This window comes from Plodia interpunctella, chromosome 26, assembly GCF_027563975.2.
Source record: "Plodia interpunctella isolate USDA-ARS_2022_Savannah chromosome 26, ilPloInte3.2, whole genome shotgun sequence".
Classification (NCBI taxonomy): Eukaryota; Metazoa; Arthropoda; class Insecta; order Lepidoptera; family Pyralidae; genus Plodia; species Plodia interpunctella.
This window is the reverse complement of record NC_071319.1, coordinates 2,889,884-2,909,435: the sequence shown is the minus strand read 5'-3', so window position 1 is coordinate 2,909,435 and position 19,552 is coordinate 2,889,884. Positions and strand designations below refer to the sequence as shown.

The window sequence follows — 19,552 nt, the reverse complement described above, 5'->3', positions numbered from 1 at the left end:
ATTACAAACTAATTAAAAAACAAATTATGGTCACACGACCAATTTTAATCGAATTACGTCTCGATTACACACTTGATAATCGAATAGGGAGAAATTAACGGCGCATTCGACACGGATCGCGAAAAATAGTTTAAATAACGAATGTGGATTTTGGTAATGTGTAGTTGTTTTTTTCAAAATGAAAAAATTGGTGCTCCTTTGTTTGGTTGTTGCAGCGGTGACCGCGGTGAGTACCTACATTTTTTTACCGACTATTCCAAAAAAGGAGTGTTGTGTTATCAGTTACAATTTCTGTTAATTAATTGATTCTTCTGCCCATACAGCATTGCTGAGAATAGAACTATTTCTTATAATATGCCAACCTATTCTATATTGTTCTCACATGGAATGGAATGAAAAGCGGCTATGAGAATAGACCAAAAACGAATAGACAAAGACGTATGGCCTCCTGATTTATCGTGGTTTATTTCACTATTAATCATTCGATTATATGTATACCCTGTCTTTTCTTCTTAAAAATAGATCTACGATTGCGTGTAGTGTAAACAGGGCATTATTTACAAGAATCTTAAGCTTATAAAGCTAACAAAAACTCAACAAATCCTTTTAAAGAGCAGTTAATTAATAATCTTCTAAATCTATCTTCGAATTTATATTCAAAAATACAAATCGATTAACAAATAAACTGGTTACAAACTGAATACTTAATGGCGTGTTTGTTTGGTTTTTTTATTAATCAAAAAAGAGAATTATTTCACTCAATAAATACAACTTGTTGAAGACCTGGAGACTCAGACAGGGCCGAGCTCGAATCTTGAGCCAGATAGTTATATATTGTTAGTTAGCAATTAATTTCGAATAGATTGGAAATGTTACTCCCGTGGAGTTATATAAATAAATAATGTGCGTGTGGTCTGAGAGCCCACTTCTTGAAATTCTATGAAATTATGCTTGGGATTTAGTGAACATTCCTAAAGAATTGTGAAAGTTGGAATTGGTATTTGTGAAAGCCAAATAAGCGAGATACGATGTTTCACGAATTGCCCTCAGTCCTCATAGTGTCGTCATAATCTCAAAAACTATACATGCTACAGATAAAGTTTTTACCCCAAAATCTAAGGTTTTGCATAACAAAATTTGTGAAAACAACATATTATCGTAAAACACTGTCCTATATTATACAATCTTCGTTTGAATATCACTTATAAATACATGATTTAAGACGAGGGTAGCTTCCGTTTCTAGTTTTAAGCTGCAAAGTTAATTATTAACCATTGTTTTCTTTATATTAAACAGGACACTCGCAGACGGCTACAGAGCGTCAATTTGAGCGTGAGTAATCATAGAATAATACATTTACTTACATATTATAAAACAAAGTCCTCTGCCGCGTCTGTCTGTCTGTTCGAGATTAACTGAAAAACTACTCACGGGTGTATTCATGCGGTTTTCACCAATATATAGTGTGATTACTGAGGAAGGTTTAGGTGTACATTTTTTTATATTTTACCCGAGCGAAGCCGGGACGGGCCGCTAGTTTCAATAATAAAATGAAGTAAGTTATCTATAGGTTTACCGAAGATAAAGTCGTCTGCATGTGTACCTCACTCTCATCTATGTCAGCCAAACACCGTTGTGTTCCGGTTCGAAGGGTGAGAGAGGAGTGTGATTACAGGGTACTGTGGCAAAGACCCTAGGTCACACAGTCGGCAACGCGCGTGTGACACCCCTGGTGTTGCAACGTCCATAGGCTGTGGTGACCACTTACCACCACAAGGTGGACTGCACACCTGATTGTTGCTGCGTAGATAAAAAAATGTCTGGCGATTTTAAATACTCATTACGGTATTGTAATTTCTTATGGCGGCTCCACACTGTCGTCGAACAGTCGCTAAACTTTGGCGGATTCGGAATACATTGCTGGTTTTTCATTGCGGTAAATAAAAACACTCATACTAACTACGCAATGTTCATGCATTCGCGTCGGCATGTGGCTGAGTTCGGCGACAGCGTGGAGCTGGCATTATACTTAGGAGTTAATTATTTTATAGATTTTTCTATTCTTACATAGTTTTACAGGTCGTCGACATCGAGAAAATATGTGTAAAAACAGTTAATATTAATTAATATGATTGGGTTCAGAATTTTACCCAGGATCCATAGATTTATTTTTTACATTAAAACTTTTATTAAATCAGGTCAACTTCCAGGTTGTCGACAAAGATGACGATCTTAATGACGTAAGACAGGTACGTACATAATATTATATAATTACTTGAACCATAGATACTCGTATAATAAATTATGTGCGCGTGGTCGACCCACAGACTTCTTGAAATACTAAGAAAATATGCTTGGGATTTAGTGAATATTCCAAAAGAATTGTGAAAGTTGGATAAATTTCGTCTTCTCTATACTCGTATTAAATCAGAGAAGCCGTCCATTTTCATCCACGTTGATAGAACAATGATGACGTATGCACTATTAAATCTTTAATTGATCAGTATTATTAATTACGACAATTATAATTTTTTTCAGACTCAATATAGTATATTAATGCTATTTGACTTCTTCAAAATCTCATGTCTCGATGCATTACTGTCACACAAGCTCAATATAAAATTTTGTTTTTGACATTAGAAATAAGTAACTGATTTAACTAGTTGTAAAGTAACCAATTTTCATAGACTGTTTGACTGGATAAAAAATAAAACGCATAAACGTATATAAATAATCAAACACGCAAATTTAAATGCACTTTTATAAATCACTGTTGTATCAATTACGCGTTTACAATATTTTTTTGTTCCGATTTAAATATTCCAGGCATGCTTTTTGAGTCCAAAATATTGTGACGGTTGTCGTTCAAGCTCCTTTTTTTTGTTTTTGATATTAGATAAAATTATCTATTTTGACTTAGTTTGAAAATGCCAATTTAGTTATAATACATGGGTGTCGCTATACATCACATTATTACTATTTAATTCAAGTGTGAGTTCCGGTATGAGCGATGGAAGATATGGCGGGGTGTATTGCTTTTTCTGTCTACATTATAACTAATGTACAGTCTATCAAGAATCTGTAGAAAACAGATTTTTAACGAACAAAATTTTTTTGCCATTGCAATATCAAATAGAATGGCCATGATTGGTTGATAAACACACAGAGTTGCCGGCCAACAGGAGACAGTACACTGTTGTATATTTATTTTACTTTCTTGACAGACTGTATGTTTTGAAATTCATTGGTATCTATAATTCTAAACTGTGGCTTTCTTACAGCGTACAAGGGAAAGTAATCGTTTGGACCAAAGATCAGAAAGGTCAGAACACTTGAGACAAGGGTAGGTATAAAAGAGGAAAAAAATGTGCAGAATAGGGTAGTTGCCTGGTTGAAGTAAAAAAAAAATTAACGAAACAAAATAGCCAATTTATGCTTTTGTAAAAATAAAAAAAATATTTGGAACACTATTTAACTCCAAGAAATGTCTGGAATAAAAGCCCCGTATAAATTGATGTATTCCGAAAAAAGGAGTGATTTGACTTGACGGCAACTGGCAACCACGGAATTACCTTATTCGCTTATTCATTGTGATACTTTATGATAATATATGTATTGTTTTAAAAAGACGTTCGAATCTTGAAATATTCGCTTCTAATTTTAAATGATGTATTTGAGTTTGTTTTTCTAATGTTTCTAATTTTTAATTCTAATGTTTAATTTATTTTTCACTACCAGGCTCAGGTGACATTAAATTGTGGTTTTTTGACGCTTTTTTAAAATTAATTTTTCTTTTTTTATTGTAGGCTAGACAATGAGGACAGAGAGGAAGAAAGTGATGATGACCAAGACAATGACGAGAGCGTGGCTCTAAGAGTAAGTGAAATCATAAATTTTGATTTTCTTAGAAGTGACCTGTGGTAGAACAGATCCAAGTTCGAATCCTACTTTCGCCCCATTAATAGTTGCTGGTGAAGGAAAACATCGTAAGAAAACCTGCACACTGGGTGACTGTTCAGTTTAATAGATAGATATAATAGAATTCGACATCTGCAAATAGACAAGTCATGTCAGATGCCTTTAGTAGACTCGAAAAAATCAGACGCAAGTGTTACAATAAAAAACAATTAGTGTCTCTAGGAGTTGAAAAAAAACTTAGATATTTTGAAGCATTGAAAGATTGGTGTTTAAAAAAGGGAAAAGTTGGAAAAAATGGGAAAAACATTAGCCCAGCGGTGGGACAGCATAGGCTAGATAAAAACAGATAGACAACAGAACATCAGAATCGACTTTAATTTTTTCTAGTCGCAACTTTATGAACAACTAGCCAATCAATTGGACCCACAACCAAGTGTAAGTTTTTACTAAATATTTTGTTCGTAAATTTCAACAGATGACAGCCACTGAAAACAAATATAACTAGAGACACAAAAAAAAACCATGCTTGCTGTGCGACCTGTCTGACGTCACATTTTATTGGCGACTACTAGACCGCAGTGGAAAAAATGTGAACTAAATTTAAATCACCTGCGTGATTTTAAGTCAGTCGTCTTCAAAGAGCTAGCTTACGATAAGCCAACTATTTTTAATCAGTCCCTTATTTTTAATCTACTAGAGTTATTTATCTTCATTATTTATAACTATGAGTGTAATATCTACATTATAAACTTCCTAATTGGACACTTTGTGAAAATGGTAAATCCCACCAAAAAACATTTTCATGTAAAAATATTGCTTATTCTGTGAAAAACTTAACAGATATCGTATGAAGCCAAGCTCCAAGGTCTACATGCTCTATAACCTACAAGCCCTAACTTCACTAACTCTACGCACTTTAGTCAAAATGTATGAAACAGACGTCAGATCGCATGTAAAGCCAAGATTCTTGATATTTGCGCCCTAACTTTACCATACCTAACTTCACATACCTACTCAACATTCTAGTTAAAACGTGTGGCTTGGCCATTTTGTTACTCTATAGATAAGATAACGAAAGCCTATGAAATCTCCGTGACGGTAGCAAGGTTAGGTCGTTTAGGTAAAGTCAAAGTTAACAGAGCACAATTCGCAGACAATTTCGCCTATACCATGCAGAGCAAGTTTTCATGTGTTACACAGTACCATAGTCTAAAGGATTGTATTAAAATATTATGTATTTTTATTTAACAGTCACAAAGTCGTTCTCAGGACCTTATAAGGAGTTACCACCAACCTCATTATTCACTTGTAAGTATTTATAAATATTATATGAGATTTGTTAAATACCTTTATTTTCCTTACATATTATAAAAAGAAGTCTATGTCATTGTATCTACTAACGGTCTGTCCCGGCTGTGCTCGATTAAAACCATAATACATACATGGCGACCTCGGTGGCGCAGTAGTAAAGTGCTTGCCTCTGAACCGAGAGGTCCCGGTTTCGATCCCCGGGTGGGTAATGATGGAAAATGATCTTTTTCTTATTCTCGGGTCTTGGATGTTTATTTATATACATATGTATTTGTTATAAAATATAGTATCGTTGAGTTAGTATCCCATAACACAAGCCTTGAACTTACTTTGGGGCTAGCTCAATCTGTGTGATTTGTCCTAATATATATATTCATAATAAATTATAATCACACTACCTATTAAACTGTCATCAAAATCCGTTGCGCAGTTTTAAAGTGTAAGCATACAGACAAAATGCGGAAAGCGACTTTGTTTTATACAAATTAATGTAGGTAGTGATGATAAATGAATTAATGTTTATTATCAAGTAACAAAGACTTAATTTTTGTTAATAATGCTTATCAACTACCTACGGTAGTGAAGTCATTCAATTTTGTTCAACATCCTAAGTACTTAATATTATAATTGCGAAAATATGTTACATCTTCACGCCCTGTCTACTCAACCAATCTTCTAGAAATTTTGCATACATGTGTGGAGAATGACATAGGGTACCTTCATTCCGGAAAAATAACTTTCCGTGGGAAATTTACGCAGGCAAAGCCGCGGGCATGAAGCTAGTACTATATATTCATATGTTTAATTTCTTTTCAGTATCATTCGGATCAACAGCAGCGGTATCAAGTAAGTACTTGCCATTACTAATTTTCATACACCTATATGCAGATATTTAAAAAAAAAACATACCGAATCTACGAAAGCCCTTCACTTCAAAATGGCTACATCATCCTACTACTGCTTAATCGAGAATGTTCTTAGCTATGTTTGGAAAATGTGCGTCCAGTCGTTTGGTAATCGTCAGAACGAGAAGATGCCAGCGACTTAGGAGTCGAGCATAGATTAAGGAAAAATATATAAAAGTGTCGAGGGTTTCTTTATTTTGAAGTGAAAACTTCTTTAGCGGCGTTGTGCACTTTTTGTGATGGGTAAAAAATGTTAAACTCGCGTCAGGACACGTGTCCTGATCGGAAATTCGTAAGACTTCAAAAATGCGTTAATATTAATGTTTCACTTCTGCCGACACTTCCGGAGTGAAAGCCGGTTTTTTTATTTTTTTTTTTTATTTACAGCAACCATCTCATTACGAACGCCCATTGGTGAGTCTTTTATCTTTTCACTTTAAGAAGGAGTTATTATAAATAATAAATAAATAATTATTAATTAATTAAAACTTAAACTAAACTTAAACACATTTCAAATTAACTTAAATTTGAACAACATTATAAAACAATAATTGTCATTGAAACAAGTTACATATACTTTATATAAGGTTACATTATCACCTTCTTTTGAATTAAAATAATATTCCCGTGTTCAAAACAAACCCCAAAAAACCAAATGAAGTAACATTATTACATATTTTGAAAATAATTATCTGACAGTGACACGGCAATATTCATAATGTCGACGCAAAGTGATAAATAAGGTACAGTCTGTCATAAAAGTGAAGAACCAGGGCGCTGTCTCCTGTCGGCTGGCACAGACGCAGCATCTGTTTCTAGCATCCTGTTCGGTATTGCAATGACAAAAATGTCTAAACAATTTATAATAATATCTTTCGCCCAAAATAGCTTGTCCGCAATCAAAATGCTCAGGCGCACATTATTATCCCTTGTTTATTTTCTAGGAGCACTCACTACAAAGCCACTATCAGAGTCCGTACGAGGTAAGTACCTTATTATTATGTAAAGTATTTTTTTTTGTTATTTATCAATTGCACTAATTGAGTTTAATTTCTCTTATAGCAGCAACTGTTACAAAGACATGTAAGTGGGTGTTTTTTTTTACAATTTTGTTTCGGTTAAGAATAAAAATATTTTAGTGTTATTTGACTTGGTTTTCGTAGTGTACCTAGGTACAAGTACCTATCTTTTTATTCTGTGGCATCTATCAAATGAATTAAGCGCTTTGAGTGAATAGAAATATCTTAAGTGAGGTTTTAATCGATCGATTAAAACCTCACTTAAGATATTTCTTTAACGAACGAAATGTATTTTTTTTTATATCTTCCCATCTTCTTTTTTTGTTTCAAATTATTTTTTTTTCTTCTTACAGCAACGTCATCATGTAAGTATTTGTTTACCTACATACGTACATTTAAGTTAGAACTAGTTACATAAATCTTTTTTTTTCTCAATATGCCTAATCAAAAATATAGTATCATATTGAAAAAAAAAAACTTAATACTGGAAAAGAATAAAACTAGGCAACAGGAATTAAGGAGTGAATAAAATACAATTTTTATTGCAATAAGGTCATTTTCATTCAACCAATCTTATAGTTCAAATAGATAAAACTCATTCGTCGAACATTTATATTTTTTTAATTGTAGTTTTTTTTTCTTGTTTTCTTTTAAAACCAGCAACATCAACAACGTGACGAGGTAGTTATTTGATAGCAAACTGTCATTATTTAATCTGTATTTCAGCAATAAGCCCGCCATACAGCTTAACGTTGCCTTCTAGTTTCGCCTCACATGGCTCTATCTGCCCTGCAAAGGACAAAGACGTGATACTGTACTAAAGGAAAGGTCTATAAACAGGGAATCAATTATATGTAGGTACAAATCACACAGATTGAGTCAGCCCGAAATTAAGTTCGAGACTTGTGTTATGGGATACTAACTCAACGATACTATATTTTATAACAAATACATATATATATAAACATCCAAGACCCGGGCCAATCAGAAAAAGATCATTTTCCATCATGACCCGACCGGGGATCGAACCCGGGACTTCTCGGTTCAGTCGCTAGAACCTTACCACTGCGCCACCGAGGTCGTCTATATATGAATCTATATATTATAACTTATATATAGATAAAATCAAAATTTTAGAACATCAATGCTATGAATATCGCTATCCAGCTCAACATGACCTTTGAGTTTCACGACTCTGGTCAACCCTGTAAGAGATAAACACAAAATACTGATATACTGTATAGATATTTTTGTCAATAGTGATTTAAAAAAAATATTCTAGTCTAAATACGTACGTAGTATGTTAGGTTTTTTTGTGTTTTTTTTTTATACACGTGTGTTTTTTTCTTTTATTTACATTATTATATCAGAATCATGGTGAAGATCAGCTGGTTTGCAAAGTGGAGGTACCTACATGCACGTTTATATAAATTCACCAGTTTTGAATTGTACCGAATTATCACTACAGGATTGTAAAATAAAAAATATATGAAATAATAATAATCACTGAAATAATCAACTCGCGATGTTTTAAAATTGTATTTGACGTAGGTAAAATTGCATTGAAAAATTTATTTCAAAAATGTCAAGGATCCCTTTTGCCAGCGAAAAAAGAGAAACAAAAAATATTAAATAAAATTTAAATTATATTTTAAATAGGTAAATACTTTTATACTTACTCATGTACGCATGAGTAAGATTCTCATAATTGTATTGTTTTGTCTAAATAGCACCACGACACGGAAGAAAAATATGATGAGGTATAAAAAATACATACTTTGTATCTTCTTACATAGATACATAGTTTATATTGTTGAAGACTCCTTATTTGCATCTTAGTTTCTGCTGTGTTTTTGATTTTCTCTATTTGAACCTTTCAAGGGTTCAACATGAAATTTGTTGCATAACATATTATATTCCGTGTCAATCTCAACCTTGACGTTGGCAAAATCATCGTTTTGGCGCACGATGGAAGTATGAAATTTAAAAAAAAATTAAGTATGTTAATTTTTTATAGATACTTCAATTTATTATATGTATTGATCTCCAGAAAGAGTAGTGACATATATGCTTCTTGTGAATTTCATTATTAAGAAAAAGACTGTTAGTAATTCTAGCATAGACCTTTTCTTGATTTAATTTAGGCATCCATATGAAAAGGCAAAGGGATCGAAGCCCATGCAGCTATAGACCATTGATTATTGTACTTTCGAACTTCTTTCTGGTTTGAATTCGTATTGAACCAATCAAAAGGATTCCCGCCATATACCTGACCTGTATTGTTTTAACAATGTGTACTTACATAGGTACTAAAATCAGTACTCTTGTATGTATAATGTATTTACTCAATATAATTTACTAAAACTGTGTCGTTTCTATTTTTACAGAGTTATCGCAACCAGGACCACCATGAGGTAATTTTATTTAAATTATTTAACAAAACAAACAATCAAACGTTATCAAAAACACAACATACCGTAAAGTTTTTTCACACGCTAGTCTCCGGAAAATATCTTCAGTAAAATTGTGGTATACATACTTATATTGACAAGAAAGTGATGAATACGGATTTTTGGTCAAAAAATGATCAAGATTGGTTGAGAAACAGTGTGTTAGTGTTGCCGGCCAACAGGAGACAGCGTCCTCATATAATTTCTTAACTTTCTTGACAAACTTTACTTGCCTATCATTATATATTCATACAGCCATATATTCATACGATCTTTTAAACGAATATTACTGTTTGAGCTAGTAATACGAGTATTTCTTACAGCGCTACCAGCCCCAACGTTACGACGATGATGACGAGGTACATGGATTTTATTACACAACAGACCGGAAAAGGGAGTATTGTTTTCAAAATTCATGTTCAGTTATTTAATATATGTGACATCTGGGCGATTTACTGAGCCATAGAGTAGGAGCCTACATTTTGTTCACCACATAGCACGATCTTTAAACTAGTTAATATAAGTATAGTTCTTATTTCACAATCTTTTTTTTATTATATTTGTGATGTTTCACGGCCAAAAGGCACCTTATGATCAATTTATATTTAACTGTGATCTGCTACTCAAAAACTACTTATGCCAATCAAAAATGAAGACACAAAAAGCCGTCCAAAAGAAAGGTTTACTTTTACTAGTGAAACGTCACAAATCTATTTTGTTTTGTGAGTCTTATGACACATTTATTACATAACATAAACATTTGTTACAGTATCAGTCCCGCCATGAATTTAGCAGATACCAGGCAAGTTCTAAAAATTTCGAATTAAAAAATATATTTTCTGTGATTACGCCTCGGTGGAAAACTAAATTCCATCAAATTCAGCACAGCAGTTGAGGCATGCTTCTTGCTTGCTCAGGGTCTGTGGCACCGGTGAACCCACGGTCCGCTTAAAAATATATATATAAATGTTGGAAATTCGGCCGTAATTTTACGACCAACAGAAAGTAGAAAGCAGTAGCTAATAAGTATGTCCACAAATACAGAAACATGAACAAATCCGGCTCACTCTTGACCTTTTTCCACAGTCACACCGTCAACCACTGCACTACCAGAACCGCGATGACGAGGAAGAGGTAAACAGGTTTCTTTTTTACCAATACAAGCTTATCAATTCAAAAGATTTTTGTTCTTCAAAAGATTGATGTAATTAGAAAATGGTATTTCTGAAAAAAAAAACCTGTCAGACATTATGCACATCATATTCACGCCGCGCACGAAATTTACTTATGCTCAAAAATTATTTTTGCAGCAGTTACATCTATTGAACCGGTTACAGGTAAGTCTATAATTAATTTTATATTATGAAATTTTGTTACTTGTGAGTCGCTCGAGGACCGCCACGGGTCGTTGTTGTCCGAAGAATAAAAGTTACGTGCGCGTGAAATACGAAAAAATCAAAAATTTTTTCACCATTAAGGTTTCTTATCCAAGATTACTATAAGCTATATTTTATCACAAAATTTCCACGGGAACGGAGCCCCGGGCAACATCTAGTTAATAATAAAAAGCGATAGCTTAAAATTAATTACTTTTAGGAATTCTTAAGTGACGTAATACAAAGTACTTCTATAAGTTTGAATTAATATCTTATGTTTAAAGGAAACATATCAAAGTTTGTGTATTTAAATAATTTTTAAAATTCTTTGTAAATTGTCAAATCAAATCAATCTAATGTGTTTTCTAAGCACGAATACATCCATTGTTAACCCCCGACGATAGAATGAGGGGAAAATAAAGAGTCAGTGTATCTGTATGTCTGTCCATGGCATCGTAGTAGCCAAACGGCTGAACCGATTTCAATCAAGTTTCTTTGAAGGATAATGTTATCGAAAGTGTGACAGCTAGTTTTGACGTTTTGGAAACAGCTTTTGTATTCGATTCACTCTTGACCTTTTATAATTCCAGCAACGCCGTTTGCCTCATCACAACCAGCGCAATGACGATGATGATGAGGTCAATATAACTTATTTATTTATATACTTTTTATTATAATTTTAAGTTATAAGTTCTCGCAAATTTAATGTGTATTAGTTTTGTTCTGTTATTCTTTTTCTCATACTCGCGTGTTCCATTTTGTATTCTTGGCAGTGATGCCCGAAACCCAGGTCAGAACATGAATCAGATTACCGTCTGAATTTGTGATCAACGTTACGGCATTGACGACAACCCTCTTCGGGAAAGCTGTTGAATATGAACTTTGCGTCGAGCCTTGAGGATATATTCTTTAGTCGCGTATAATATCCACGGCAAGATATAGAATGTTCTAGAGCGGGTACAGAAATTATCTTTAATTTGACACCATTACTTCGCACATTGTAAAAGTCAATCAAGGGAAATGGTTACAAATTTGAGATTCATCTCATAGGCGATAGGCTAAACCTATCACTAAATCTCAATTCCACCAACAAGCTGTTCAGCTAAACGTGGCCTTCAAGTTTCGCAACTTGGCTCTGTCTACCCCGTAAGGCATAAAGACGTGATACTGTATGTATTAACTCATTAAGTATCATCCATACAGTCTTTGTGTATCATTCATCGTTACACAGTTGTCCCACCATGATTATTACGACCGACACGAAGTAAGTATTGTGTATTTATTGAAGCGGTGTATTGGTTTAGTGGTTGAGCCTGCGATCGAAGGCTGGTTTGAATGCACATTACTTTGTATATCTATTTCTCAAATTGTGTTGCAGTAAAATTCTTGTATATTTATTAGAAACAGCAGGATAATACAATTTACTTCTTTCGTTTAGGAGACTTATATATGATTCTAAGTTCATATTATTATTTTATCTATGATAGTTTCCAATTCGTAATACGGTATTTTCACATGCTCGCAATGCATGAGAACGTCCACCAATATCAGTCTATACGAGCCGCGACCCGTCCACCCACCAGTTTCACACACCAGTGTGTCCACGGGAATTTCTGTTTAACCATGCATCCACTGCAACCGTATAAAGTGGAAAAAATATATAAGTATATCATTTTACCGTAATTTGAACACCAGCTAGTACAAAATCGTTGACACTATCGCATGACCGAATTCGTAGAAAGAAAGCTTCGCGAGGAAACCTGTACACTGGTATAGGTTACCTACTTTACTAAATGATTATTGTTCTTTGCGTGTCAATGCTCTCCAACGATTTTAGAAATTTAAAAATTATACATTCTTCTTCACCAGCGCTTTGGAACTCGGCAGTAGATTTAAAGTAATTCTTTGACGTGACGATTCATTTCATTCTATGTTGAATAAAGAATTTTGGTGGTTAGAAAATTCCGATTCACTTTCGATTTACTTACCTTTTTATTTTGTCGCGGCCGCACCGCAATCCTCTGCGAGAGGCGCGGAGCGGGGGGCACGCCGCCCGCTGGCTGCGCTCGCTCAATCGTCACGTCAATTCGTATTTCATATTGTAAAATTTTCCTTTTCGCATTATATGCAAGACAACTCAATAATTACTAGACAATATAAATACATTTTATTACATACAACATATGTTTTTTACTCTCAAATCTTTTATCCCTTTCATTTGAGCGTTGTAATTTGCTCATTTAATGCGGTGGTGACCGGAGCGGTGGTGGTTAAGATTGTCTGCCTGTGTTCGAATGGTCCCAGGTTCGAATCATACTTGTGCCACATGAATTTGTATACCAATTTGACTCATGTAGGTATAGTAGTTTTCATCGACCACTTGCTTCCGGTGAAGGAAAACATCGTGAGGAAACCTGCACACTGGTGGATGCAGTTAAGTTCACTGATGTGCATGCGACTATTTGCCGCTAGATGACGGTAGGTAATCGTAAAAAGTCATGTCAGATGGCTTTAGGCGATTTGAATAAAATCTGACTTCATGATCTCCACTTCGCACGGTCCTCGGCATCCCTAGTTGTCAGACAATTGGCACGCATATCATCCTTGACGACATCAAGCCAGCATTTGTAGCTAAGCTTGTTTTTTATTATTTTATGGTTCTCAAAGCCTAGCTAGTCGTATTCCTCATGGCTGGGGCTAAGTCACGACCCTCATGTAGAATGTAACACACACAACATTTCTTAGTATTATTAATGGAGTGTTATGGCGTTGTCGTATCTTTTATTCACATACTTTCATACATTTTTCTTACATGTACCCTGGGTTTCTGGGCGTCACAGCCAACAATGAGGTTTGGGAACGAGTATAAAAGAAGATACAGAGATCAATAGATCTCTGTCTCTTCGTTCTTCTGTAGAAATCTAAATTTATCTTGAAAATCTAGGTTTAATGTTTCGAATTATATTTTACAGACTCAAAGCAGTCTGGGATACAACCGTTACCAAGTAAGTTATTAATTTTATAAATAATAATAAATAAGGTCAAAATAGTTTCCATCAAGTTATATCAGTTACTTTTTCCTAGCTGTCGAACAAACCTGTCTTTCCTTAAGCAAGTTGTAACGTCATTTATTCGTGTCATTTAGCCTAGAGCGTTCGGACGAGTTCAAAGATGTTTGTTTTTATTTTTGTCATATCATTGCACAGATTTAAAAACATTACATTCATTTAACGCACCGTCATTATCACAGTATTTTTTATTGCTTTCGAATAGTCATAAAAAAATGTTCTGTCTTCTAAAATCTAAATAATATTTATTATATTCAAATCATTTATTCAGAAATTAGACCTTCACAGGCATTTTTTCTCGTCAATTTTGATGTTTATAGTTATTTCTCACAAGCTACAAACTACTGGCATTTCGGAACGACCACCAAAAATACCGAAAGAAACTCATTCGAACAGTGTTGGTCCCTATCATGCCAGATCGGTTTAACATTTATATATATATATATATATATAGATGTGAAACACAATTAACTTACATGAAAATATATGAGAAACGAGATAACCAGTTCCCTCTAGCAGCACCCGTTTACGAGTTGAAGCATGGGACAGCCATCGCGTAGCTCAACCATAATAGAGGGAACCTCACGACCCGGCCCACGACGCCACCACCAGATTGACCATTTGAGTGAGCATGACACACTCGATTAGTATAATTAGTACGCGGAGTTCTTCACTCGAAACATTAGCAATTGTTCTAACGGGCAATTTGGCTACTAAAGTACATAAGACGTTACTGAACAACACTAGATAAATGTTCGTAAAATCTGCATTTTTTTTCAGTATTAGCCCCTCGCGCATCTCAAGCCCAAACGTTGACATTAACGCGCTAAAAACTTCTTTCTTTTTTGTTGCAGCAACACCATTATTACCCGTTGAGCCATTCACAACAGGCAGATAGCGAGGTAAAAACCATATTACATACTGTGTTACGTACAGTCGACAGCACGTAAAGTTGCTCAAAGTCATTGCAAACTCACCGCTAATACCGTAGCGTAAGATCCATGCAAGCGCTGTATAGTATAATAAACACGTTTTTTTTTTACTAAAATTTAATTTTTGCCACAAGCTTTTTTTGTCATTGTCTTATTGCATTGTACGCGTGACATGAAAATCATATCAATGTAGTAAACTTTGAAGGAGTGCACCCAGGATCTGCTTCCGGCGGTGGAATCCCTCAACGGTTAATGCACAGACGTTTTCTTTTCATGTGTTGATTGCAATTAGATCTCTCTGACGACAATTACAGCCGTGTCAAAAATGAAATATTTGTAAAAAAATTTATAGCGAAGTACTTAAGTAGGTTAAAACTAACTTGTGTTATATACATTGCAGCAACTCCATTACTTGCAACAAGAATTGCAACAGCTATACCATGATAAGACTGACTCTGAGCATCATGTGAGTATTCGTATTCACGCGCGAGGCGAAGTCGAGCGCCGTAATAATGCCGAGTATGATTACCAATGCACACGTGTCACACGTTTACAACACACTTGAAGTCGAGAAGTGGACATAAAACGCTGTTGTTTAGTTATTTCATTCATTCAAGTGTGCTTGAAACATTGAAAATTACTGCTTAGAAATTTTTTCCTCACTCTTGTGTGAATTTGGGGAAATCCTAGCTTAAAACTTCCCTACACTCCCCAAGGGACTTAAAGGGAGTTTTTCTTATTATGTACAATCTTAGCATGTCATTTTATGGTTTTACAGCAATATAAATAAAAATAGACTTTTGGAAAATTACTTTTGTGGTTAATTAATGTTTTACTTTAGAATGGGATTTTAATTTAATTTAATAGGTTTGAACTGATGTTTGGTTTATTTTCAACTATGAAAATTGCTAAATGTTAGAACTCTTAAAAAATCGGAGTGTACACTTGCACAGTCTGTCAAGAAAGTGATGAAACTAAATGAGGCCGGTGTCTCCTGTTGTCCGGCAACACTGGGTGTTGATCAACCAATTTTGACCGTCCGATTTGGTGTTGCAATGACAAAAAAAAATAATTCGTTTAATAATCCATTTTCTTCACTTTCTTGTACACAACTTTTCAGTAGTTTAGGCTGTTCAAATTCAAATTAAAATTCATTTATTTCGTGAACATAGGTAGTGCAGTAGATGGTATACAAGAGCGGTTTTCTCTATGTTCCGCCATAAGGCATACAAAATATGCTGTGTTGTCTTTCAGTTCAGTTAGATACGATATAGATGTTTATTATTGACTGATTGATTGAGGATACATGAATGACTCGTGTTGGTATAAGTACTTTTAATTCATTTTAGCCTGACCACGAATACAGATATCACGTAAGATTTTTCATATTTTTTTTTATTAAAGAAAATATATGATTATAAATTAGCATTATTTCTAGATGACGTTATTAAAATTCATAAATGTTTTTCAATTTAATGACTAAAAATGTAATATTTAAGCCAAGTAAATATTTTAAGACGAATTGTAAACATTTTAGGGTTACCAACACGAAAATAGTTATAGATACGTAAGTAGACATTAGCGAAATAATTACATACTTATTTCTACCAACATAAATATAAGGATTAATCAAATTCTATTCTGGAAATTGCAACCCACTCGACAAACAATATGCTGTTTCAGAAGTTTATATACTACTTAGTAGCGAAATAAACTAACATTGTTTTTTTTTTTCAACAGCCAAGTCACCTGAATGATAACAATGAGGTAATTATATATTAGACAGAAAATATGATATCAATCGATTAATTAAAACTCTTAAGGGTTTAACATTTTTTTTTTCTTTCGACCTTATAATTCGGTTTACTTTGTGTTGACATAGGTATAATAAAAATGGAAGCCAGTGTATTCATTAAAAAGTTAAGTAACTCTAAGCTAAAGTATATTTTGTCACTATCGCACTTTTGTAATATTTGAAATCGACAGAAAGACACAAAAAATACTTTAGCTTAGAGTAACTTTTAATTTGTTTATGAATAGTAGTTAGGTAAATTGTTTGCGATATAAAAAAATAAGGAAACCTTACTCGAAAATGAAGAAACGGTAATCCATTCTTGTAACAATAACAATGCAATTGCTACCTAAGTACTAGGTATATAACAGTTTACGTGATATATATATTTCTTTATATATTTAACACTTTTATTACAGTACCGGTACCAGTACAAAAACTACCACGCGCAGCCGGTAATTATTACCATTTTTAATAGACCAGGGCGCCGATTCTCACGCGTTCGAAGTTGGCTTCACCAGCTTTCTCAATTTTTTTAACTTAACTTTTTTGGCTTAACTGTAGAAGAGATAGCAATATAATGTACCCTGCATTAAAGATTTATTGGGAGTACAGTACTGGCTCTCTATAGCTTCATGCCTGTGATCTGGTTGCACGGGATATTTCTGTTTAGTATAAGTACTCTGTGTAATAAGACACTAGGGTATAATGATGAAAAATGTATCATTTATGTTTCAGTATCCACAGTCACGCTTACAACAAAACTATTATGTAAGTAAATATATTTTGATATGAAATTATAAACGTCTAATATACTTACTAACACGTTTAATTTGGATAATAATGACCCAGGATCGGCTCCCGACGTGGGAACTCCTCACCGGTATAATGCACGGATATGATTCCTTGTCACGCGTTTGAAAGCAATAAGATCTCTGATGACAATAAAAACTTGTGTCAAAATTTATATTTTTGTAAAAAAAACTTATTTAAGTGCTTATTTTTATTTCAGTCGAACCAAAGACATCATGATCTCAGCAGTGTAAGTGTTAACATAGATTTCGACGAATAACACCCCAAGATATAACTAAATATAGTAAGGAATTTTCTTTAAAATTTTTATCTAAAAAAATATATTATTAAAAATCATTTATATTTTTTCTGTTGACAGGTCCTGGCTCAATTGGTGAGTAGTTAATATAATTAAAAAATATATATATCTCAAGTAAAAATTATGTGGACGAACTTTAATAAGAATGTTAATCTGTTTGTGGTTTTATTACGCCATAATACATGTGTCACCAGCTGCATAGTGTGCCCCCAATACTGTAATGTTACTTTACAATAATATAAACTAAATAAGTTAAAAATATTCCATTTTTGACACAAGCTTTTATTGTTATAGAGATATTGTCAGTCTGTCAAGAAAGTGAGGAAAATTGATTTTTGACGCACTACATTTTTTGCCATTGCAATACCAAATAGAATGGTCACGATTGGTTGATAAACACCCAGTGTTGCCGCGGACAGGAGACAGCGGCCTCATTTATTTTCTGCACTTTCTTGACAGACCGTACTTCTAGAAAATTGTATAAACGATGAACGTGTATTACTAAATGCGATAGAAGATTTGAATACAACTTTCCGGCCCAACCCGGCTGTCTTATACAAAGTGGTACATGGATTGGGCCGAGCCCGTGAAGAGGGACAGAAAATGTCTTTCCAATACGCACATGTCTTTCTTGTATGAGCAAAAATGAAAATATGATCTGGTCTTTTTCTGTCTATGATCCATACGAATATTTTCTTAAAATGGATTTGTTATAACTACATACTTTTAAATTAATTTTCAAAATAATAATGAGATTTAAAAAATCTGTCGTTGTTAGTGTGAAAATATTCTGGAGTTTTGAGTATTTTCAAAAATTAGGTATGTTGATTAGTCAACAATATAATAATGAACATACCTTATTTTTGTATAGTATTTTCGTTAGAGAGTAGTAGGTACTCATTGAGTACCTACTACTCTCTAATGAAAATATTATATATCGGTGTAGGACGGAAAGAAATGAAATAATTCGGCCGAACTAGCATAGTCTCGATAGCTCGGTGGTCAAGAGCGCTGTCCTGTTACACAGGGGGGTGTGGGTTCAATTCCAGGTCGTTCTCAGAACTTTTTCATCTCATTTCAAAATTATTGTTTTCTGAAGTACATTTACCATTTATCACTCCACAGAGGCTACAACTTCAGCAACAACAACCATTGGAAGAAGAGGAGAGTTTACAACAATCATTATAATAAGTTCAATCACCAACAATTTATCTACAACAAGACTCGGCTAGAAAGGGATACAGAGTTTTTATTATTCAATTAATCAAATATACTTGAAAGCTGCAGCAAGTTGTTCGTGGTTTTTATTTTTATACCGTTATAACTAAGTTAACAAAGTCATCTTCTCTATAGAACAACACAACTTGCACACAACTAACATAACTCTTACACAACTAACATAACTCACACACAACTAACATAACTCTCACACAACTAATATAACTCTTACACAAATAACATAACTCGCACACAACTAACATAACTCTCACAAAACTAACATAACTCGCACACAACTAACATAACTCGCACACAACTAACATAACTCGCACACAACTAACATAACTCGCACACAACTAACATAACTCGCACACAACTAACATAACTCGCACACAACTAACATAACTCGCACACAACTAACATAACTCGCACACAACTAACATAACTCGCAC

The 19,552-nt window shown here is 33.9% G+C and overlaps 1 protein-coding gene across 35 annotated transcripts; it reads left to right on the top strand.

The window, feature by feature from the left end:
* Window positions 1-75: 75 nt before the first annotated feature.
* Window positions 76-19,176, top strand: LOC128681169 (putative cyclin-dependent serine/threonine-protein kinase DDB_G0272797/DDB_G0274007). Of its 35 annotated transcripts, none has more exons than XM_053764834.1 (32): window positions 76-226; window positions 1,297-1,332; window positions 2,199-2,249; window positions 3,282-3,343; window positions 3,807-3,876; window positions 4,306-4,353; window positions 5,170-5,226; window positions 6,046-6,075; window positions 6,522-6,548; window positions 7,079-7,117; window positions 7,197-7,217; window positions 7,507-7,518; window positions 7,814-7,834; window positions 8,524-8,559; window positions 8,884-8,913; window positions 9,541-9,567; window positions 9,927-9,962; window positions 10,373-10,405; window positions 10,690-10,737; window positions 10,917-10,940; window positions 11,570-11,617; window positions 13,952-13,984; window positions 14,902-14,949; window positions 15,380-15,445; window positions 16,329-16,352; window positions 16,517-16,546; window positions 16,720-16,746; window positions 17,191-17,226; window positions 17,510-17,542; window positions 17,784-17,813; window positions 17,943-17,957; window positions 19,008-19,176. In XM_053764834.1, the coding sequence occupies exons 1-32, from the start codon at window positions 179-181 to the stop codon at window positions 19,068-19,070; spliced, it is 1,209 nt and encodes a 402-aa protein (XP_053620809.1). In that variant the 5' UTR covers window positions 76-178; the 3' UTR covers window positions 19,071-19,176. The 35 variants fall into 35 exon arrangements, with proteins under 35 accessions (XP_053620809.1, XP_053620821.1, XP_053620832.1 ...); XM_053764846.1 differs by having other exon boundaries at window positions 10,914-10,940; window positions 17,784-17,867; XM_053764840.1 differs by having other exon boundaries at window positions 77-226; window positions 2,211-2,249; window positions 3,282-3,322; window positions 10,914-10,940.
* Window positions 19,177-19,552: the final 376 nt, after the last annotated feature.

What these genes read in the sequence shown, in the direction of transcription:
- LOC128681169 (XM_053764831.1), top strand. Translation starts at nt 179, where the DNA reads ATGAAAAAATTGGTGCTCCTTTGTTTGGTTGTTGCAGCGGTGACCGCG. An exon ending in ATGAATTTAGCAGATACCAG is followed by an intron (nt 10,406 to 10,689) that starts GCAAGTTCTAAA and finishes CTTTTTCCACAG; the next exon opens with TCACACCGTCAACCACTGCA. An exon ending in GCAATGACGATGATGATGAG is followed by an intron (nt 11,618 to 13,951) that starts GTCAATATAACT and finishes TATATTTTACAG; the next exon opens with ACTCAAAGCAGTCTGGGATA.